We start from the raw sequence: 24793 nt of genomic DNA on the forward strand, positions 1-24793 counted from the left end.
CTCTTACTTCAAGTAACCTCCCTCATAAAATGAAGTCTAGCATGTGTAAGATTGATTGAAATCATGTTGCTTAGCTTAGTAGGTCACACTGGAATAGACCCATTAAATCAGCAGGGATCACCAAGCATACCAAAACAGGATTTGAAATATATTTTGTCCCAGGTTTACCCTTGGTCAGTAGCAGTGCCAGTGTAACAATTAACATTATGTTATGGCAATGAGAATTTGATGCTTCAGAAGGGAAGAACAGATTTTGAAGCTTAGCCAGCAGGATTCTTTGGAAAAGCCAATGATACTGGGAAAGGCAGCAGGAAAAGAGGAAGACCAAAAACAATTTGAATTGTCCCCCTAAAGGAACCCAGAGGCTTGAGTTTACAGGAGCTGAGCAAGGTTGTTGAGGACAGGACATTTTGGTGATTTCTCATTAATTAATAAGTTCACCTTAACTCAGAAGTCACTTGACAGCATATAACAACAACATTTGCATAGGCCTTATGATACAATGGCTGAAATCCTGTTGCTTGGCATATTAAGAGTAGGCCCACTGAATTTGTAGTTTTTTGGTGAGTCGGTTTTTCTTTAAGTTCTGTTGATTCAAATGGGCCTACTCTAGTTGTGGCTTACTATGCAAAAACGTTTATTCCATTTTCACTCAAACTTTATTTTTCTCATACTGGTTAGAAGAGTCACATACAGTGGCGCCTCACAAGATGAATTTAATTCTTTCCGTGGTTAATGTTGTCTTGTGAAAAATTCCTCTTGCGAAACACGTTTTCCCATAGGAATGCATTGAAATCTAATTAATGGGCAAAAAAAGTCAGAACAAAGTCACATTTGGTTTACAAAGGGTTTATTAAGTGCTCTTTAAAGCTATACATACTGTGCAGCTGATTTTAAAAATTTTAATCAAAAAACTTTAACTTTTTAAACATCATAGAAAAACATTTAAAAATCAGCAAACATGAGGCAGGAACAAAAAAAAAAAGGAAAACATTCATCTTGCGAAGCACGGCCATAGGAACATTCATCTTGCGAGTAATCAACCCCATTGCCAAAACCATTTTTGTTGCAAGTTTTTTGCCCTGCGAGGCATTTGTCGTGCGAGGCACCACTGTATTTTACTTTGAGCAAAAGTGGCAGAGTTGTAACAGCAGATGCTGCTCTAGAATATACTACTAATAGTCATACAAAGTGGCATACTGTGCATTTTGCAATGAGAAAACCTTATACAGTATTTTGCATCACTGTACTAATACTCAGTGACTTTACCTTTTCAGACTAGACACCTGGAAGCTTGTTCCTCTGTATTCATTATTCAGTTTCAATGTACATTTATGATTAATGCTCCTCTTTTCATCAGGATGTTGATATGATGGATCAAAATGGAATGACTCCTTTAATGTGGGCAGCTTACAGAACACACAGGTAATCTCTTCACTAAAATTAGACCTACCTTAATCTTTTTGTCATAATCAAGTAGAATGTAAATTGTATAAAAATAAGTGCATACCTTAGTTAATGATTCTGTTTATAGTAAAAGTCTTCAGAGAAAAAAAAGCATTTATCATCACAGGAATGTTACATTGGGACCAAAAACAGTTACAACTGTCTTGTGGCATTAAATCAGCTATCTGTTCTTTAAGTTGGACAATTATCAGTGTTGTATAAAAAGTAACATTTGACAAGACATTTTAGACTGATACTGTTTTCTAAAGAAAATGATTGACAGATATAAATGCATGCTATCATCTCCAACTCTGTGTTAATATCTTGGTAGCCTACCTTTCTTGTTATTTCATGCTGAAATTGCCCTTGGGTGCCTGGGATAAAGAGAAAGAGGAATATTAATTCATGTGGTACTGATCAAATATCTAGTCTTGTATTAAAATCACTAATCACCTTTTTCTTTAAAAAAGACTTATGGAAATTCATACTCCCTGTAGAACATCTGCCCTCACAGAATAAAAGGGAAAGTTAGTGCTTCTTTCATAGAGCATTTTATAGAGTGAAGCAGTTCAGTGGAAGAAGAGCCTGTTCATTAGTGCTCTTAATAGCATAGAAAGAAATCTCTGTATAGAACGAAAAATCCCTAAGGCAGGGATCTGGGCCATGTGGCCCTTGAAATATTGTTGAACTTAAAATCTTATAAGTCATAGCCAGCATAGCCAATGGTGAGAGTTGATGGAATTTGCAATGTGAAATCTGGGAGGACTACATATTGGCCCCTGGGATTAATAGGAACATAGTTGTTAACCAATGTTTATATAGGCTATTCCTTTATTTTCCAGTGTGGACCCTACTCGTTTGCTGCTTACATTTAATGTTTCAGTGAATCTGGGAGACAAATATCATAAGAACACAGCACTACACTGGGCAGTACTAGCAGGAAATACTACAGTGATTAGTCTTCTTTTAGAAGCAGGGGCTAATGTTGATGCGCAAAATATCAAGGTAAATGTATATTTGTTTTACTTCTCATCAATATGAGATGCTGTGTTCCAGTGTGTTGACTGTGTGAGAGATTTTCCCCCCTTTGCACTGTCTTAGATAGATAATCTTAGAACTTTGAAGCGGGAAGGATCTCTATGGATCAACAAGTTCAGTCCCTGTCAAGGAGGCCCACTGGGGAATTGAACTCCCAAATTCTGGCTCCAGATAACTAAACCAATGAGCTATTTAGCAGTTCTTCATCCACTGCCCCTCTTTTTCTAAATCAATGTTAACTATTCTATTTTCTCTTTCAGAGCACCATAGACATTATCCTCATATCTTTTCCTACAGTCATTATTTTAGTATTTGCTCTGCTTTTGTTGTATGAGCTGCTTTGACTTCTGAATTGTACCAGCTTAGCTTCCAATTAACCGCCTGCTTTCCCAGCATAGTGAAGCCTCTCAGTTCTTGAAATTATTTGCTGTCTTAATTATATAATGAATCTTTAAAGAATGTGAAATTCTGCAATGAAAAAGAATATTTACCCAAAAATTCTACTGCCTTTTTATCATCCATATTTTATAAAATGAAATATTCATAGAGTCATCTGAAGATAGCTAGTCCAGTCTGAAGCATCTCTGTATTCGACTCTGTTAATTACAAGTAGCAGTTGGTTATGGTACTTTTCTGCAGACATAATATATTTTCTATAGAAAGCTATAAGGTAACAAGATAACAGGGTAAAAATATACACAATGTAAGTAAACAAATTATTATAATTTAATGGACAGGGAAGATTTATGCAAGCAGGTGTATTATATCTTGACAGATGAGAATTTTAGGAGGAGAAAAAAAACATTTTCTATTTAATCTCCTGAACTGTGGTTTGTTCACAGAGGAACAGAAAATAATCACGGATGGTCAGATAGCTTGCTGAAAGCACTCATTTGTAATGTTAGTATGATGTTGAGTAAGGATTTAAGCTCTGAGGTAAGTCCTTTAGGCCTCAGAAGTGTAGCATAAGCCCCATAGACAAGCCTGAATCTTAGATAACCTTTTAATTGCTTCTTAAGCAATAAACCATAGGCTACAGTGGTGCCTCACTTTACGATTGCCCCGCATTACGACGAAACCATATTACGACGATCTTTTTGCGATCACAATTGCGATCGCAAAATGATGGTCTGAATGGGTTTTTTTCGCTTTGCGAGGATCGGTTCCCTGCTTCGGGAACCGATCCTTGCAAAAACGACGATTTTCCTCCAGCTGATCGGCGGTTTCAAAATGGCTACCAGGTAAATAAAATGGCTCCCCGCTGTTTTCTGGGATGGATTCCTCGCAAGACAGCCACCAAAGATGGCCGCCCTATGGAGGATATTCACTGGACAGTGAGTTTCCAGCCCATTGGAATGCATTGAAGGGGTTTCAATGTGTTTCAATTGGCTTTTTATTTTCACATTACGACGTTTTCGTTCTACAGCGATTTTGCTGGAACGAATTAACGTCGTAATGCAAGGCACCACTGTATGTGTTTTCTTAGAATACATACCAGCCTTGCAAAATAGGACTTCTCAATTTACAGTAGCAACTATTGACCTTCTCAAATCCACACTGGATTTAGATCTACCCTGTTGTTTCATGAGACCAGTCCCCTGTTGGAAAATTTTATTTTATTAAGAAAATAAAGTAGAGTCATTAGAATACAGTTGTAGCTTAATAAGCATAAAGCATTGTAGCATACCCATCAGTTATTGTAATTAAATAAGTCTGCTATTTCTAAATAAAATAATAAAAAGCTAAGTGATCATCTTTGTTCCCTCTTGCTCTACATTTTGGCATCTAGAAGCTGGGCTATTCCTCACCCCTTCTTCTAAAAGAAAAACAACTCCCTCTGTCTTACATTCCACTGCATTTCCAACATGAACAAACCTCAAACACATACACAACCCCTCCATTTTCTACATGTCTTTCGGACCACCTTCCTCATTACACTTTCCAGCTATCAACCAATTGTCCAACTGGGTGTAACTCAGATCACCACCCAAATTTCTCATGAGAAGATCCAGGCCCCAGATGGCTTATCTTCTTCAATTTAGCGATCTGTTGTTTCATCTTATTTTGGGCCTCTTCTGGACTGCTCAACCTTGCTTCCTTATCTGTGTGCCTGACAAACAACTCTGCACAACAACCTCATGAGAACACCTATTTTTAAATTTGTCTTACACAGAACCTAACAGACTCCATTTTTGAATGACTACAATTCCTAGTTTCCTTTCATTTCCTTACAGAAAATATCAACATCTCTCAAGAACACAGGGCTGTTCTAAAGTCTGTCTGTTTTGTCATTGCTTATAAAATAAAGGTGGACATGACTGACAGTCAGTCAAGACTGGCCATGTTTCCACATAGCTTCATCCCTCCTGTCCTGCTTAGAAATAGGAATCTTATGCATCATAAAACCTTTATGTTGTTTGTTTCCCATCCCATCCCTAGAACTGTTTCAGATGGCAACAGAGACTCTTTTCACACTATGAAATAGCTCAGAAGGGTTTCTTGTTTCTCCATGCAGCTCTTCCTCTGGATCATAAAAAAGGGAGATGTGGTAAAAGTACAGCAGTAAAATGCACCATTGTATCTCTTCAGAGAATTGCCAGACAAACTAGTTGCTTACTTATTTCTTTAGGCTATTTAAAAAGTACAGCATCAAGATCTGAATTTTGTTGCCACAGAATTTCATTCCTTTTCAGAGTTTAAACCAGAAGTGGTTTACTAGTCTCTTCTTGTTGCATTTTGGAACTATATAGCTTGCCCAGGGCACAAAACTTCCTTAGCTACATATCATAGCTGACCTCAACTGACCCGTCTTGTGAGAGACACAGTGGAAATCCAAACTCCTGCCCCAGCTGTGCAAGTGCTCCAACTCTGCAGCCAGGAGCTCTATCTAGAATACGCTCCCCTGCCCCCGGCAGTTCCTGATGTCCATGAAGCTCTCCTCCAACAATTTTATAGTTCCTTCATAGATGCCCTTCCAAATCTTAGTCATCTTCGGATTTTTTTGGATGCAATCTCCATATCGATTGTGATATAGAAGGTATTTACTTCACAGTAAACATTAAATTTCACCAATTCTTTTGTAGTCATTTATTTTCTCAATCAATGTTCAGTTGTCACATTGCTCTTGTATTTTCTTCTTTAACTTTCATTACTCATTATTTCAAATCTTACAGAACACTTGATTGACTTTTATGATCTGTGCAGTCAAAGTAGGTACATTTTGTCAGGTAACTACTTTGTTATACTTCCTGGATGGAGGTATAGGAATTTCAGTACATAATGTTATCTCTTAGTGTCTTGTGTTGGAGGCAAACATGTTTGTGTTCATGTCTTTGTTCAAGAAAGATACACTTGTCTGGAGAAGTCAAATAGTTGTACTTAGTTTTTTAGTCTGGATATTAGCCTGATCACCTGGACTAGTGTATAACAGAAATATGTAGTATTTGTTATTTATTTTATTTATATGCTGTCTTTCTCCTAAAGGATCCAAGGTGGCTTACAGTATTAAAAGAAGGAAGGTAAAAGCTCAATAATAAATTATTACAATATTGAAAAAGCACATACAGATATCATATTAAAATTCATAATAAGAGCAATATTAAAAACAAAAATAAAACAACAGAATAAAATAAAAATCCCCTTGGTCAACTAGACATTTAAAAGAAATCCTGTCGGAGGGAGTTCCAGAGTCTTGGAACAGCAACAGAGAAGGCCCTTTCCCACATCCCTGACAAACATGCCTGGGAGAGTGGTGGGCCAAGAGAAAGACTTCTCCTGATGATCTTAATATTTGCATAGGCTCATAAAATAGTTGGTGATAATGGTGTTCTTTGGCACCTTATTCTGCTTACATGGTTGTCACTTTCTCATCAATATCTCTTAAACTTTCGGACAGTCATATAATCTCTGGATGGGTAATATGTTCCCGTTCTCTTTTTCAAAAGATAGAAATACAAAACTGAGGTGATAGTTTATAAGAAGAATCTTCTAGAGATGGTTGTAATGGGGTAACAGATTGTACTACGTGGACTATGGTGTAGTATATGAGATGAAAAATTACATTTTTTTGCTAACCATGTAAAGTGTTGCTTTATTTTTGGCTCTGCAGCTGGACATTAAAACAGTATTCATAAAGACTACTATTTTCTAAAGCCTTTTAAGATTCCCCCCTTGCTTTTTGAAAAGAATGATACTCTTTATAATGAATCATGTCCTCAGTTTCCAGAATCATATATTTTTACTGGAACCTTGCCTGTGGCATTTTTTCTAATACAAATATTAATCCTAGAAAAAAGTGAAAAGATAGTGGGAACCTATGAAAATGAAAGTGAATGGGTGGCAAGTGTGGCATCATTTCAGGAACTTAAACTTGATTTTGGAAAGGCAGTACTTTGCTGCACTTTGTAATTGGGGCAATGAGGAGAAACACCTCCTTGCCCATCCTAATACAAGGGTTAATCTGATCAAAACTAACTTACGACATGGAAATACTTTCTTTTCATATTGGCCATTCTATTCAAGGAGGAATAAGAACTATAGGATTCTAAGCATGATAGATGTAAATGTATTACATGGAAGTAAATGCATTTGCACTGCTGTGTGAAAAATGCAAATAAAATATATACTGTATTTGCTGGCATATAAGACTACTTTTTTGCCCTGAAAAACATGCCTCCAAGTGCGGGGGGGTCGTCTTATATGCCGGGTGCACTTCAGTTGGGATAGACATAACTGCCCATAGTGGCCTTCCGATGCTCGCCCAGTGCCCATAGTAGCCTCCCGATGCCTGCCCACCTCATTCTACATACCGTCCAGTATCGCGCGGTATCCAGCGCGGCCACGGCGAGCATCAGCAGCAAGACAGGGGTGCCAGCCCTTTCGACGTGACCAGCCCGTTCTGCTTGGCGGGAAGCAGCAATGCTCCAGCCCACCCCTTGTCTATGCAGAGCTCACACATGCGCACTTGCGCACTAGTGCTGGTCACAGGGAGATGCAGGGGTGGGGCGGAGGCGCTGTGGTCATGCTTCAGCCGTACAATGGTGACAATGAATAGCACCTTTTATTTGGTGTGTGAAAGGTGTGTGGAAGAGGGGGTAGTCTTATATGGCGAGTATATAACAAACTACGTATATTCTGAGTGGAAATGTTGGGGGGTTGTCTTATACGCCCAGTCGTCTTATACGCCGGCAAATACGGTAAGTAAACAGCTGTTCCTGAGGTTTTGCTCTAGTATAAAATCCAGTATTATTTATATTTAAAGCATGGTGTTTTTCCTTGAATACTGATAATATGCATTAGAATGGAAAACAAACCACATTTACTTTAAACTTCTGTTTTTCAAGAACTGTAACACTTTTGGGGGGGGGGAGCTTTCTTTGTAGCAGCACCTCAATCGTAGAATTTCTTCCCCAAAGAAATAGTGCTGGTTTTATTCCCATTGAGCTTCTAGCTGAAGATTGAAACTGTATTAATACATCTAGCTCTGTTATTTCAAGTCAGCTTTAAAATTTGTTCTTAATTTGTTTTTAAATAGTGGCTTTCATTTTGCTTCTTTTTAAATCCACATGTACCATAATGATTTTAGGTACAAGGAACAGTTGGACACAGTAGTCGCTAGTGGTTTTTTTTTTTTCCTCTTGCATGGATGGTTGTCCACAGGTAACTTGCAAATAACCGTTAAAAGACAAGAACATCAGAGTGTATTGAATTTTGAAAGCTGTTCTCCCACTGGAACAATAAGAACAAAGAAAGATATACTAGCTAATAAGAGTTTTATTCTAATTAGCCTGTAATTTTTTCCTTTGCTTCTTGATTTCCATATGGGAAGAAAAAATACCCCAGTATCTTTTGATCCTGTACTGTTCAGTTCAGAAAGCTAAGCTTTCTCAGCTTATAGTTAAAGTGGAAGGAAACTCCCCTTAGGAACCAGAAAGTCCTGTTGCCTGGTTTTTATTGCTGTTGAATTCCCAAATGATGATTTGCTGGCCAAGATTTTTAAGTTATATATCGGATTTTGGTATGCAAATCCCATGAGTGGAAATTGGATGCCTAATTTTGATTAGGTATCTAGACTTTCTACTGATGTGGGGATTCAAATGGGTAATTTTTATACTTTCTCCTCTGTCTCAAAGGCTGTTTGCCTTTACTGGGTAACATTTCAATTTCTGGTACCTGTCTCATTTTTTTTTAGGCGGGGGCCCGAACGATGGAGGACAGCCATTTTTCAAGCCTCCATGAATGCTTTATTTAGGAGGGGAGTTCCCTTCAGTAGAAGAGAGGAGGAGTGCAAAACTGGAGCTGGAGGTACCTTCAGTTGGTTGTCTTTTGCCTCCTCTGTGCTTCTTTGTTTCTTGAGGTGTAAAAGAGCTGTCTCTGTCCATTGGAAACCTCTTTGATACTCTTAGATTAAAACCAGCTGCCCCATGTTACTTGGTCATTTTAGTGTTTTTTAATCGTTTTTTAATCATCGTTTTCATTCTTAGGTCACTAAAGCTATTCCCAGTATGACACTAAATATAACAAATTGTCAGCCAAGTACCAGTAATTACTATGCTATCTGTTCCTTTGAAAAAAAAGTTTTAGGATTATAGTAGTTGTACTGTATTATATTATAGAATTATGTAAAATTTCTTGTCACTCATTTTTTCACACAGATAACAGCAACACTTTTTCACAACAGATAACAGCAAAGACATGTTGTCTTTCTCAATAATCTGTAGGTGCTATAGAAAACTGGGATTCCACTGTCCTTCTGTGTGCCCATCTGATGTTCTTTTGCTAAATTTAATCTTTGTGTAAATCTTGTTTACAAAAAACATTATATAAATGTGTGATCTTTATACTGTAGAGCCGAAGTATATAAAGCATGACAAAATCTAGATGTGTGGTGCACTACCAACTTATGCACTTACATAAGTGTTAAATAAAAATGCAAACATTTGATAGGGAGCAATATATCTGGGAAGATTCTTAGTCATCCAGGTTAGGTTATCTGAAAGTTGAGTCATGGCAACTGGACTTCTTTCCTATTGGGTTGAAACATTTTGCTACTCATCCAGGTAGCTTCTTTAGTCTGAGGAGAGTTGGTAGGAGATCCCTGATATATCCTCCACCTTGGATTCACTTCCCCCTGGTGTGAATAGGTTTGTTAGAAGGACAAAGGACTTCTAAAGAGTCTCAGACCTGGGGGAAATGAAACCAATGTGGAGGATATATCAGGGATCTCCTGCCAACTTTCCTCAGACTGAAGAAGCTTCTTGGATGATTAGTGAAACATTTGAACCTAACAAGAAATAAGTCCAGTTGCCGTGACTCAAATTCCAGATCTGATCGGGAGCAGTGTGGAGCAATACAGTCTTGGTTTTTCAGGACATCTAAGGGTGAACTGGAGTGCCTGGCAGCTAAGATAAGGGTCAGGATTTCCCACTGTGCTTAGGGGAAAGAACCAGCCTGTATGGTTTGGGGCATTCTACACAATTCTGTGGCAGCCCCTCCCCCAGAAGAAGGGAGTGACAAATCACTTTCTCTGTTCAGAAATCCCTGGAAAAGATTGTCATAAATCAGAATTGACTTGATGGTGTGTATTATTGAGGTTATAAGCACATGTCTGTTAATCTAGTTATGCCTTAATTTGCATCCTACCACAGTTATAGGCTGAATGTCTGAACATTGATGCTTACATAACAAATATGTATGGGGGGGGGCAAATCCATGCATAGATATTCATTGTCTTTCTTCTGCATTGCCTCTGCTTCTTGTTAGATATGAACATGTAATTAGCATGTAATACCATTTAATACTTAATATTTAATATTATAAACTGCCTTGGGTTCTTGTCAGGAAAAAATCGGGAATAAATATTTTAAATAAATAAACTTTTTTCTGATTCAAAAATAGCCAACTGTTTATCTGATGAGTAAAGATTAGAAGAAAATATTTCTGTCTGCAGCTTAAATTACCAACCAAAATAACCTAGTATATTTCCAACATTTAAGTAGCTCAGTATATTAACTTACAGTTCTTTTTAAAAAGAGACATTTTTCTGAATTTGTTTTCCTTTTATTCTTCTGATAGGGTGAATCACCACTTGATTTAGCAAAACAAAGAAAAAACGTTTGGATGATAAATCATCTACAGGAGGCAAGGCAGGCAAAAGGATATGACAATCCATCATTTCTCAGAAAGCTGAGAGCTGATAAGGTAAGAAGAATCTTTAAATTAAAATAATAAATAAATAAATAAAATTATAAATCACATAATGTGTTTTTATCATCAGATAAACAGTAAACTTGTTTAAATGTTTTTCTCTGAGATTATTCCTGGAGATATTGCCACCTTGCCTCTCCTTCTGTCCCTAGTATTGCCCTTAGTTGTCTGTATGGAAATACAAATACAGTGGACCCTCTACTTAAGGAATTAATCCGTATTGGAACGGTGGCTGTAAGTCGAAAAGTCTGTAGGTCGAATCTCCATTGACCTACAATGCATTGAAAACTGATTAATCCCACAACTGGCAGTTTTTATTTTATTTTTGTTCCATTTTGGTTTTTTTCTGGTCTGTAGGTCGATTCTCCGGCTGCAAGTCGAATCTAAATTTTGCAGCCAGAGAAGGTTGTAACTCGAAAAGTCTGTAAGTCGAGCCGTCTGTAAGTCGAGGGTCCACTGTAATGAGTTGGCCCATTGAACAAACATCTGTTATAAAAAACTGATTCTACCAATCTACAGCTGATTGAGAAAGGCTACTCAGTTGGACCCAGTTTTTGGAATCGGGCCTTAGTTTATTAATTGCTTTTTAATATGTTTGTTGTACAGTGGCTGGAATCCTATTGTTAGCATAGTAAGTTGCACTAGAGTAGGGCCACTTTTAAAGATTTTGGTGAATCAACTCTTCCATAAGTTCCATTGATTCAAATGGGACTTTTTCATTCTGACAACTTTTTAAAACTATAACTGTACAAACTGATGCCATAATTTTATCTCTTGTACCATATTCTCAAAGATTTGGGTCCCTTCTTGTGCCTTTTACCAAATGGGCAATGCCCAATGTCAGTTATGAGATAAAAATTGTTATTTTCTGACCTCTGTCACCTTCACATGGTACTTGTTTTTGGTGGTTTACTTGCCAGGCATTAAGAAGCATGAAGGGCAGATAATGTGCAGGAATGGATAATTAAGAATTAAGTTGAAAAGTATAGGTAAAATGGAATTTACCCACTTGTGCACCATAGTATCAGTTAAAATGGAACTGACTGTGTTTTTGTTAAATCCTGTACGAATGCAGTTCCTTGTACTAGAGCTATCGAAGTTTGGCTAAAGTATAAGAACGGATAAGTGGTCCAAGAATATGACCTGGAATGTCCCCTGTTCATAATAAGAAAGATCAGACGTTTGTGTATGTAGGTATGCTAAGCATAAAGAAACTTAAATATCAGTAAAAGTTTGGTGGGCGGGATCTCTTTTTTAAATTTTTTTTTTCTTAAACTAAAACATAAACATAAAATACATAAACCAAAATACTCCCCACCACCATAGTCGGGACCTCTTGCAGTAATCCTCTTCTTCCTCTATCTTTATTCTTCTTCTTCCTTTATTGTCCTCTTCTCCAGAACTACATTGATTCTTGATTTGAAGCTTTCCCTTTTCCTCTTGTTAGCACATATTCAAGAAATCTGCCCCATATATCATAGAAATTATTCTTTTTCACCTCTCCTTTCTTAACCTTTAACTTATCATTTATAGCAATGTTCCACTCTAGCCGCCTAGAGTGGTCAAAATGACTAGATAGGCAGGGTATAAATACAATAAATAAATAAATAAAAATAAATAAATTTCATTATACTATTCTTCCATTTGAAATTCAGATTTTGATTTCCAGTTCTTGGCTATTATTAATCTGGCTGCTGTTAATAAAGTGGTAATCAATCCTCTAGTCATTTTAGCATATTCCACATTCCCAAATATTGATAACAGAGCTTCTTCAGGATTAAATTCTATATCTTTTTCACATATGTCATTTAGTTCTTTAAAGATTTGTTTCCAAAATCTTTGTACTTATTTTGCATTTTCACCACATATGAAGGTTCCCCTTGACAATTTTTTGTCCAGTCGTGTTCTACTTTAGGGGGCGGTGTTCATCCCCGTTTCCAAGCCATAGAGCCTGCATTTCTCCGAAGACAATCTTCTGTGGCCAGTGCGACTTAGACATGGAACGCCGTTACCTTCCCACCGAGGTGGTCCCTATTTATCTACTCGCATTTGCATGCTTTCAAACCACTAGGTTGGTGGGAGCTGTGACAAGCGACGGGCGCTCACTCCGTCACGTGGATTCGATCTTACGACTGCAGATCTATAGACCTTACAGCACAGAGGCTTCTGCGGTTTAACCTGCAGCACCACCACGTCCCTATCAATTTCTTTCTCACATTTCCAACAGACATTCAGATAACTAGCATTAATTTTATTTATCTGATAGACCAGATGGGCGGAGTACAAATCAAACCAAAATAAATAAATAAATAAATAAATAAATAAATAAATAAATACATACATACATACATACATACATACATACATACATACATACATACATACATACATACATACATACATACAATTTTGTCGGTATCAAATACCATCTGAAACCCAATTTGAAAATTTTTTCTCTTATTCTCACTGACATAAATCGTAAAACCCTCATTTTCCACATCTTCCTCTATTCTTCATCATTTTTTCTTTTTCCTAAGTCTTGTTCCCACACTAAGTACAACCCTTCTTTCTCAATCTCTTCTTCTAGATCAGGGGTCAGGGAACTTTTTTACCTTTTACCCCCCAAAAAAATTTATATACACCGACATTACCCCCTTGATTCGAAAGGAAGATATCATACATTATTTGAATTTAAAATATTATTGAATCAACAGAGGTTGTGTACCGAACTAGCAGGATGCACCAAATTTGATAAAGATGTGCACTATTTTTGCTGGAACACATTGCACTCCAGCCATGGTGTGGTGTAGGGAGTAGTAAGGTGTCCAATGTGCCTAGCAAGTTGCATTAAATTTTTGCTAACTTGCAGAGGATCATTAGTGGCTGCCAGAGTGGTGCTAGCAATGACATGCTTGCTAGAGAAAGCCAACACAGAATTGGGGGGGGGGGGGTTCCCTACCACTTTAATGATTCTATGTGTGGTGTGCAAAAAGGAACAAACCAGGCTAAAGGTCATATCACCCAGCCTGGTGCCACAGTCCAATATCAAAGGACCAGTGTGCTTTTTTTATCATCATCAATGGAAAACTCAGCAGTGGTCAGAAGATTGGAAAAGATCAGTCTACATCCCAGTCCCAAAGAAGGGCAGTGCCAAAGAATGCTCTAACTACCATACAGTTGCACTCATTTCACACACTAGCAAGGTTATGCTCAAAATCCTCCAAGGCAGGCTTCAGCAGTACATGGACTGAGAACTCCCACAAGTACAAGCTGGATTTTGAAGGGGCAGAGGAACTAGAGACCAAATTGCTAACATGCACTGGATTATGGAGAAAGCCAGAGAGTTCCAGAAAAACATCGACTTCTGCTTCATTGACTATGCAAAAGCATGGCAGAAAGTGAGGAGGAATTAAAGAACCTCTTAATGAGGGTGAAAGAGTGCAAAAAATGGTCTGAAGCTCAACATCAAAAAAAGGAAGATCATGGCCACTAGTCCCATCACCTCCTGGGAAATAGAAGGGGAAGAGATGGAGGCAGTGACAGATTTTACTTTCTTGGGCTCCATGATCACTGCAGATGGAGACAGCAGCCACGAAATTCAAAGATGCCTGCCTCTTCGGAGGAAAGCAATGATAAACCTAGACAGCACCTTAAAAAGCCACTCTTCCCCCTCATCTTAATTCAGTTTCTCTTTTGCTTGCTTGCCTGTTCATTTTCAGTTCTGAGTAGTCTCTCTCTCTCTCTCTCTCTCTCTCTCTCTCTCTCTCTCTCTCTCTCTCTCTCTCTCTCTCTCACACACACACACACACACACACACACACACACACACACACACACACACACACACACACACACACACACACACACACACACACACACACACACACACACACACACACACACACACACACACACCCTCCCTCCATTTTGTACATTTAAATAAGCTTGATGAAGTCCTCGGTCTCTCGCACCTTTCTTTCTTCCCTCCTTCCCTTGCTTGCTCCTTTCCCTCCTGCTGCTTCTTTGCAGTCACTTCCGGAGGAAGCGGTCATTCAGAAGCCCCGGATTGGCTGATTGCCCGGGGCTAATCCCCAGCTGCAACCAATTAGGGAAGCTTATCTTCCCGATCTCTGCACAAATGGAGCATTTAAAAGTGCCCTGCTGCAACCGGGCGAGATGGTTTACAATTAAAGCTTTGGCTGCAGAGGGTGGGGGTGGGTGGGAGGGAGGTAGCAGCCTGCTCATTACCCCTAGGATTTTCACTTTTAGGCCATTTGTGGTAATTTACCCCTGTTTCCCGACCTATGTTCTAGATCTAGCAGGAATCTATTTATTATACTTCTTTACCCCCATTCATTAGTTCATCTTTCTAACTGCATATAATTCAACCATAGTATATTCTTATTTTGAAGGATTTGTTTCATTTGATCTTTTGATCTCATTTTATACAACCAGTCTTTTAATCTAATCACTTTTTTTCTTTAAATAATTCTGCATAAACTTTCATATTGGCAGGAAAATTTTCTATTTCAGTCACTAATCCTAATGGAGAGTTAACAGACATAAATTCTATACTTGTACCAGATGTTAACATAGTCTTTAAAAATGGGTTATTAATTTCACTTATTTTGTATTCTTTTAAATTATACCAAATAGATGTTTTTCAGTATCCACCTGTAATTCTGGTGATTCTGTTTTCCACCAAATTAACCTATAATTTCCCCAATGATCCTCAACTGATTAGCCAAATAATAATTTTTCGTATTTGGTATGCCTATACTTTCTCTTTTTTTGGTTTTATACCAATACTTTTTATTTATTCTGGCTCTCTTCCCTTCATTACAATATTTATTAATCATTCCTTGCCAAAATTCAAAATGATATTCTGTTAACTGTACTGGTAACATTCCAAATAAAAAAATTAATTTTGGTAGAATTTTCATTTTTATCAGTGTGTTCTTTCCAAACCAAGAAGGTTTTTAAGTTAGTATAATCCTGTAGTTTCTTTTTTTTATTATATTTTTTATTTTCCAACATAAAATTCACAAATATACAAAGACAGCATCATATATAAAATAAGAAACGTATAAAAATCTTAGCCTGCAAGCAATCTTATTCACTGATCTACTTCAGCAAGATCTTCTCCATATTGTTCATTTTCATTTCTGTTTATTACAGAACTTTTTCTTTCCACCATTCATAAAATAAGTTCCATCTTAAGTAGGAATTTGATTTTTCTTGTTCTTTTAATCTCTTTGTTAGTCTATCAATTTCTGTCACATTCTAGTATTTTTTAAATGATCATGTCATCCTTTGGTGGATCTCCCTTCTTCCAAACCTTTGCCCATACTAGTCTAGCTGCTGTGAATACATGTGATATTAGGTAGTAGCTTTGCGTATTTATATTATTTGGTAATAATCCCAACAAGAAAATTTCTGGTTTAAATTCTGATTCTTGCTTGGACATTTGCTTAATCCACATATCCAATATCAATATTTTCTTGCTATGTCACATGTCCACCATGCATGGTAATAAGTTCCTTCCTGATTTTTGCATTTCCAACGTTTGTTTGACATATATGCTAAGATTTTTGCAAGTCTGGATGGAGGGAGATGCCATCTATAGAACATTTTATATACATTTTTTATAAGAAGTTGCTAATATTAGCTTAAAGTTTTTTGTCCATATTTGTTGCCATTTTTCTAGTTCTGTACTATATCCAATGTTTTTGGACCATTTTAACATTCTCTCCTTAACTTCTTCGTCTTGTGTGTCCTATTGCAATAAAAATGTATATAATTTTTGAACTTGTTTTTCTGTAGTGAGTAATATTCTATCAAATATTGTATATTCTTTATAAAATCCTCTTGATTGTAATTGCATTTGGGGCCACCATGAAAAAGTCAGTCCTTGGCACGCTCTAGTTGAATTTTTGTCTTTAATAGTCCCTCCTCATTTAGCAGCTCATTATATGTCGTTATTTCCCCAAAATTTAACAGGTTTGGGTGAGTAAGTGCTTCCATGGGTGAGATCCATCTAGGTGTTTTCAAATATATTTTACATTTAATTTCCCCCCAGACTTTTAACAAAGAATTCCTTATTATATTTCTTTCATAATATTTTTGAGTTTTAGTTCTTCCATACCATAGAAATGCATGCCAGCCTGCTTGCAAATCATGTCCCTCTAAGTATAGTATTCTCTCATTTTTTAGCTTTATCCATCCTTTAATCCATGTTAAGGCGCTTGCTTGGTAATATAGATTCCAATTTGGCAAACCAAATCCTCCCCTTTCTTTTGTGTCTTGTAATAGTTTACGTTTGATTCTTGGCGTCTTCTTTTGCCATATGAGCTTTGCAACTAAAGTGTTTAACTCCTCAAAGAATTTCTGCTCTAGTGTAATTGGTAAGTTCTGGAAGAAGAAGAAGATTACTTTTGGAAGAATGTTCATTTTCACCGTTGCCATTGTACCTAAAAATGATAGCTGTAATTTCTTCCATCTTTCCAACTCTTGTTTGATCTGCTCAAGGAGTTTCGTATAGTTATCTTCTTTCAATGAGGAACATCTAGCAGTTAAATTAATTCCTACTTTACTCTTTTTTGTTATTTGAATTTCTGTGTTTGAGATGAGTTGGGTCTTTTGGAGTTAGATTTTTAGTTAGTTTCTTTTTAATATCTCCTTTTAACTTATTATAATTACGTTCCTTTATTTTTTGAGTATCTTTTACTAAATCTATACCTAAATATTTAACCGATTTACATATCTTAAAATCATATTTATCAACAAACTTTTCTTGTTCTAATTTATTATGATTAAACAACATTTTTGATCAAGCAATGTTAAGATCCAGAGGGCACGTAGAATTATGTCAGTTGTTGTGGGCTATGAATGTAGTCCTGCATAAATGAAATTCCCTTAGGAATCATAAGTAATGTTCCCCTAGAAGTTAGATAACTCAGCTATTAAGAAGTACTGTTTAACTATCTCCTGTAAGGATCTGATAGGTAAAGTTAGCTTTATATTCCGGAAAAAATAATAAATTGTGGAAGGAACTGCAGTTACTACTGTCAGCCTTGAGGTCTGGAATTCAGTAGATGCAAATGCAAGAAAATTTAGTTGTTACATTAGTGGTATTTCATACAATATGATATCAAGATTACTTTTACTAGAGCAGATGAAGAAAGTAGAAGCCAAAATATTTTGCTTAAATACTTCTGTTAGTCACTAAGTGTGTAGGACAGGCTTGTCCAATGCGCGGCCCCCGGCCGCATGCGGCCCAGGTCGGCTCCTAATGCGGCCCAGTGAAGGTCCTGCACCTCCCACAATGCTGTGCTAGAATGCACAAAAGAGGAGGCGGGCAGAGCAGGCAGATCAGCAACTCCTGGAGCCAGAAAGCTGTAGTGCAGCAGGACAATCAGCCTGAGCTGGAAAGACGCAGCGAGGGGAAGGCGGAGAGGGAGGAGCTGCCCGCCCGTCCACCCGTGTGTGTGTGTGTGTGTGTGTGTGTGTGTGTGTGTGTGTGTGTGTGTGTGTGTGTGTGTGTGTGTGTGTGTGTGTGTGTCGGGCGCCAAATCCGCCCCGCAGCTCAGCCAACTCAGCGCCTAGGGGGGAAGCAGGTAGCCGAGCCTCTCAACACCATTGCTGCCCAGAATGAGGGGGGAAGTCAGCCTGGTGGTTCATCAGGTTTTGGGTTTTCCGGCCGAGCGGAGAGAAGGGCTGGCGAAAGGCTGAGTGTAAGTAGAAACTTCGGAGTTTCTACTTGGGAAGCCAGGTCTCTGTTTCCTGCAGCCCTGTCCCTCCATGCTGCTAGCTTTCCAGCCAGGCTGGGAAGGAAGCAGCATGGAGAGAAAGGGGAGCAGGAGACAGGAGCCCGGTGGAGAGGGCTTTTGAATTTCCCCAGCTCTATTTGTCAAACCAAATATGGATGCACTGGTGGCTGAGAAACAATGTCAAACATCTCACTAACTTCATTTCCAAATAAATTTAATATGTTAACTTTGTTTTCTATGTTTGTTTGTTTTTTGGATGATCAGGTATCGTTACTGTTATTTTATGTGCGGCCCAAACCAAATTTTCATCTTCTAATGTGGCCCAGGGAAGGTGAAAGGTTGGACACCTCTGGTGTAGGAGAATAAGAAGAATCATAACATGACTCATAACTGATACTAGAAATATGGTTCTGAAGATGCTGATTATATATTTTTGCTATTCTGTGAATGTTAAATCTTATTAGACTTTGATTTAGAATAATAGCAGTATTATAATGACTGAAATCATGTTATGCAGTTCCATGTGCTCAACTGAGATGATGCAACAAGCAGCAGCAAACTGCCACTGATTAAACACAAATTGCTTCTGATCAAAGGCAATTGCAGAGTGCTGTTAACTCATGCACAATGCAACAAAGTTACATGCACTGCAACATTCCTTAAAGAAGCCTTTACTCTGTGATGATTTCCCACTGCTGTTACATCATCACTGTTGCATGTGTGTGGAGCTGTGCAACAGGATTTCAGCCATTTAGTTAGAAAATAGTGAGGGTTGGTTTTAGGTGCTTTTAAATTATCTGAGATTCTATAAAATGTCTAGAGATTACTATTTATATTTTGATACCAGATAAAGTTTCTGTTGTATCATACTGGAAGAATGCCTCAAGGATTTAGGATATGTCTGTAATGATGAAATTGATTTAATATATGAAAGGAGGGGAGAATTAGAACTTAAAGACAGATACATTGAGAAACTGAGTGGCAAGGTAATATTTTGGAATGATACATTTTAGGATAGTACTCTGCCATACTCTGTTGTGGGTTTGGATTTCAAATTTACCACCATCTAAATCTGTCGTCATCTAATTTGTTTGTCTTTTAATAAAAATGTAATTGGAATTTAAGTTACTTAAATGGTTGTGTTTTTTTTTTAAACATAGGAATTCCGTCAAAAAGTGATGCTAGGAACACCTTTCCTAGTTATTTGGCTGGTGGGGTTTATAGCAGACCTTGATATTGATTCTTGGCTCATTAAAGGACTCATGTATGGTGGTGTTTGGGTCATGGTTCAGTTTCTTTCCAAGTAAGTACTAACATAATTAATTCCTTTATTTAAATAAAAAGATAATTTAATTATATGAAATATTGTCAGGCATACTTTCTTGAAAGGAATTAGTTGTTTTATCACATTTCAGTCTACTATTAAATAATTATTTGGGACTGATAGAAAAGCTTAGCAAAAGTAGATGTATTAGACAAGGCAGTTGTGGCGGAATGCCCACGTCACTCCTGTCCATCATATGGAACTCAGGTGCAGGAGCCTATGATAGGACAGGAGGGGCGGAATTAGAGTGACAGTTGGGGAGTTAGACGGGCAGCTAGAGAGATAGGTAATGGAAGTAAGAGAGCGAGGAGAGTTAAGACAGAGTAGAAAGTTGGAGTGTTATAGAGAATAGGAAAGTGTTAAAAGGAAAAGAGAATAGATAAATGATTAAAGAATATTGTTAAAGAGGGTATTGTGAATAAAACCCATACAAGTAAACATGTAATCAAATCCAATTTAATGAATGATCCTCAACAGTAGTAAACTTCAGTGCTGTTGCATCCTGACCTGGATACAGTGGGCCCTCAACTTACGAACTTAATCTGTTCTTGAAATGCATGGGAATGGAATTAATCCATTCCAGCATTTCAAAAAAACAAAAAACAAAAATAAAAATAAAAAGAGCAACTGCCACGTTGGGACTGCAAAACACACACACACACAAACCACAGAAACATAACCCCACAGTCCAAACCCACCCTCCAAAACCAACACAGAAAAGTTTTTGTTGTTTTTTTAAAAGGACTTACCAGTCTGAAGCCTCCCAGCCCTCCGCTGGCTCTGCGCGGCCAGGGGCGAGCGGCCAGGCGCCTGGCCTGCTCTAGCCTCCCGGCGCTCTGCTGGCTCCACTGCCTTTGGAGCTTTCAAAGGGCTTCCTCCGATGTTGGGGGAAAGCCCTTTGAAACCTCTGAAGGCACTGATCGCGGCGGCGAGCACCCCCAGGGAGGTCTCCCATGGTGGCGTGCAAGCCCTGGGAGACCTCCCTGGGGGTCCCTGACGCCGCGATGGGCGACTTCGGAGCTCGCTGAAGCCAAAAAGGCAGGGAGAAAGCGTGGGAAGTTTGAACTTCCCGCACTTTCTCCCTGCCTTTTTTGCTTCAGAGGTTTCAGAAGGCTTCCTCCGATGTCGGAGGAAGCCTTTTGAAAGCTCCAAAGGCAATGAGGAAGGGCAGGAAATTCGAATTTCCCACCCTTTCTCCCTGCCTTTTGGGTTCGTAACCCGATTTGCGTTCGCAAGTAGGGTTTACTACTTGCGATGAGATCGGGTTCATAACCCGAAATGTTCGTAACTAGGGCCGTTCGTAAGTCAAGGGCCCACTGTAGTTTATTTGATACGCACTGTCTAGATGGAAACAGTATACATATTTTAGTTGTAAGCAAAAATTACTTCAGATCATCAATCCAATCAGTCTGTGACTTTTTCTCAGAATGGTTACAATGCAATGTTTGCCCAACTGTCATGTTTCCTTTTCACAGTTTTGATGTAGCTTTCTATTTTGGGAATCAAATGTTAGACTCTCTTTATAAAATGATTGTCAGATTGTCCATAGAAGTGAAACTTACACTGGTTCTCTACTATTATTCTTTTTAATAAACACAGTTCTTATAAGACCTTTTTGCAAATATCATTCTAGTTCTCTATGGCTAGACAAAAAGAATCCCAATAAAGTTTATATCTATATACTTTTAATGACTAAAATCAATGTCTTAATAACAAAAATTGCATTGTCTCTAGAAAAGTTACACAGAAACATGTTAAATTTCTTTTCAGTTTAAAAGTTGTGATACATGTAAGGTGAACCTTTTAAGCACTGGAATTTCTCATGTAAACATAAGAGATATTGCTACAGATCATGTTCTAAGTTTGCCTTTTGTTTCAAATTAAGTTTAAAAAATTACCATGAGTTTTGCCTCACAGTTTTCCCATACTGCTGTCAAAATGTGGTTTTAGGATAAACATTACTTTAGAGTTTGTAATAGCATGATACAGAATTCTTTTAATGGAATCCAACTGAAATTTGTATGGCTAATCTAAAATAATGTTGAAGGACATGTTACCAGACTAGTAGAATTTTTCATTTTCTTATTGAAACTGTTGCAGTGTTCCTGCCTCATCTTTGAAGGCTGACAGATATTCAACTGTTTTTTTTTTAAAGAAAGATAGTTTGCTATGGTTTTCAAAGCACTCTAACATGTCAAGATTCCACATTACAACATCCTGAAAATTGGTGTAGGTGTCTTTCTCACTTCACCAGTGGAATCATTTTCATACTTCACTACATGAAAATTAAGAGGGAAGCCATTTCATGAATATTTTTAATCTCAGAAATGGATATGTAAATCTGGCACATTTCTGTATCCATATCACCTTAAGTTGAGTGAACTGCCCTGTGTTTGATATTTATAAGCCTTTAACAAATGCTCATTTTTCTCCAGGTGTTCCCTCATGGTTCGAAATGCTGATCTGTTTTCACAGATGGTGCTGGGCACATGCTTACCAAACAGTCTGGTCGGCCTGAATGCTGACTATGAGAATTTTGTTTTACAATCTAAACTGGAGACAAGCTTTTTCTGGAAGTGTTAGTTCATGCTACATCTAAACATTTGCAAGGTGAACAAATATATATTATGAGCCTTGCAATTGTGAAATTAAAAAGCATTCTACATAAGACAGAAGAGTGTTTGTTTTATTCAGTCATACATACAGATTGCTAAATATTATTTCTAACAACATTAGTGGATCTGCTAATAGTGTTATGAGACTATGTTTTTTTAAAATAATTACACACACACTGAACTATTCTGTGCTATTGTTTCTCTTTTGTTCCACAGATCATTCTTTGACCACTCCATGCATAGTGCATTGCCACTTGGAATCTACCTAGCAACAAAATTCTGGATGTATGTGACGTGGTTTTTTTGGTTTTGGAATGATATCCTTTCTGCTCTCAGGGTTTTGTCGTTGAAATTTTTCCTTTTAGTAATATAACTTTATGTTCACTTAAAAATTCAGAGGCTAAGATTCACAAAGAGGAGCAGCTTTAGTAAAGTGAACCTTGGGCAGGCTGGGGTTAGAAGAAGTCAAAGAAGAGAAGGACTTCTGGTAGAACTGAAAGCAAGATGTCAAGAAAACAGTCATGGCAGTACATTAAAAAGGAGTAAGGCAGAAATGAATAGATACAAGCAAATTATATGGCAGCAATTACAGTGATGCCTCGACTTACGTCCCTACTTACGACCATTTCGGGTTACAACCAGCTCCAGCTGCAAAATTTTGCTTCTACTTGCGTCCGGACCTTCCATTTATGAACAGAAAAAGGTAGGGGGAAAAGGCAGGAAATTCAAATCGCTAACTGTAGGTGGCGACAAGGCTGCTGCTTTGTAGCTCTTTCACCCTAGCAGTTAGAGCATGTGCGGTGGAGGCTTGAGACTGCTTCCTTCTGCTTCTGAGAGAGTGTGTGTGTGTTTGCAGGGAGGTTTCGGGCTGTCTTGTAAGATAAGGTGGTGTTTTCTGCTTTTTAAAAACTGTTCTGGGTGTTTTTGCAGTGTGGCTTTGAGCTGGGGGGGTTATGTTTCTGTGCTGTGGTGGGTCTTAGGGGTTGTTTTTTTGGGTTTTCCCATATCTAATGGGTCTTGGGGGTTTTTGTTGCTTTTTGGAGTGTTTTTCCCCATTTCCAATGGGTCTTGGGGGGTTTGTTTTTTGGTTCCCTCCATTTCCGATGGTTCTTGGGGGGGTTGGTTGCTTTTTAGGGGTTTCCCCATTTCCAATGTGTCCTGCATGTGTCCCTTGCTTTTCCCTTTGTCTTATTTGCATTTTTGACCTGCCCCTTTTGTTCTCTCTGTATTTCCGATCTGCTCCATTAGTCTTCTGTGCATTTTCAATGGGTCGTGTACGCTTGATTGCTTCCCCCCCCCCCCCCGGCTGGAAGAGATTAATCACGTTTCCAATGAGTCTTGCAGTGATTTTTTGTGGGTTTTTTTCCTTTGACCGGAACAGATTAATGGGGTTTCAATGCATTCCTATGGGAAATGGTGCTTCGACTTACGACCATTTAGAGTTATGTCCATCTTCTGGAACGGATTATGGTCGTAAGTGGAAGCACCACTGTATTGATTGATGGGGACAAGCTTGGGTACATAGACACTATGAGAAAGTGGAATGGTAGATGTACTCAGCTTTCCTAGTGAGGAGGTGGGTAGGTTGTTAGTGAAACCATTCAGTTGACTCATGTAAAAATGTCAGGATCAGGTGCCAAGTGGGAAATGTTGGAATCATGGCTTCTACAACCCCTTCCTTGCCTCTTCCTTTTCTTCAAAGACTTCTTCCCATTGATACTACTGTACTGGGATAGAAAGTAAGTACAGTAGTCCAGGACTGGTGGAAGGCTTTTTGGTATTTCTCATTGTGCTTCAAGAGAAGGGGCGCATTGGATGAGACAGACACAGATTTCCTTTGACATTCTTGTGGAATACCTTGCTTTCCATCATCCCTCTAGCTGTTCCGTAGGTCACTATATATTTATACTACTGCAGATTGTACAGAAAAAGCAGCAGTACTTCTAACATCAGCTTCTGCATGTGGAGAGGCTTCCACCTAGGGAGAGAAAAAGACTTGTAAATGAGACTGTAGAACCATTAGGTTGGGTGAGTCTAGGCATAACAGTGTTAAAGTTGATCTATGGCAAAATCAAAATTCTTTGGATATTTGTGGAAATTAAATATATATAAAGAATTTAGCGTTCTGCCAGTCAGCTTTCTGTCAATGTTAAAGGTATGTATGAAATTAAGTTATTTGATCTTGTAAGCATAGAACACCTTATCCCTGTTGACCATGCTCTGTAGTCTCTTTGTTTCTACACCATTTCCTCTATTTTAACTCTCCTTTTCAGCAGCTGCAACTGCAGTAGCTGCAGTGTTATGGGTGCAGTCCAAAGTAGGCAAGGTGGCTGATGGCTGACAGAGCTGACACTAAGCCAGCTGGGATTGCGCTGAATCGAAACTTGTTCCAGCCT

The 24793-nt window shown here is 38.1% G+C and overlaps 1 protein-coding gene across 3 annotated transcripts in view; it reads left to right on the top strand.

The window, feature by feature from the left end:
- Nucleotides 1-24793, top strand: part of ZDHHC17 (zDHHC palmitoyltransferase 17) — a 65140-nt gene that overhangs the window by 24319 nt on the left and 16028 nt on the right. For all 3 annotated transcript variants that reach the window (XM_078376932.1, XM_078376933.1, XM_078376934.1), the window contains 5 exons: nt 1361-1425; nt 2289-2451; nt 10558-10683; nt 19619-19761; nt 22614-22714. In XM_078376932.1, the coding sequence (XP_078233058.1) occupies nt 1361-1425; nt 2289-2451; nt 10558-10683; nt 19619-19761; nt 22614-22714 (598 nt within the window). The remainder of the gene's footprint in view (nt 1-1360; nt 1426-2288; nt 2452-10557; nt 10684-19618; nt 19762-22613; nt 22715-24793) is intronic.

Source organism: Pogona vitticeps, chromosome 5 (assembly GCF_051106095.1).
Source record: "Pogona vitticeps strain Pit_001003342236 chromosome 5, PviZW2.1, whole genome shotgun sequence".
Taxonomy (NCBI): domain Eukaryota; kingdom Metazoa; phylum Chordata; class Lepidosauria; order Squamata; family Agamidae; genus Pogona; species Pogona vitticeps.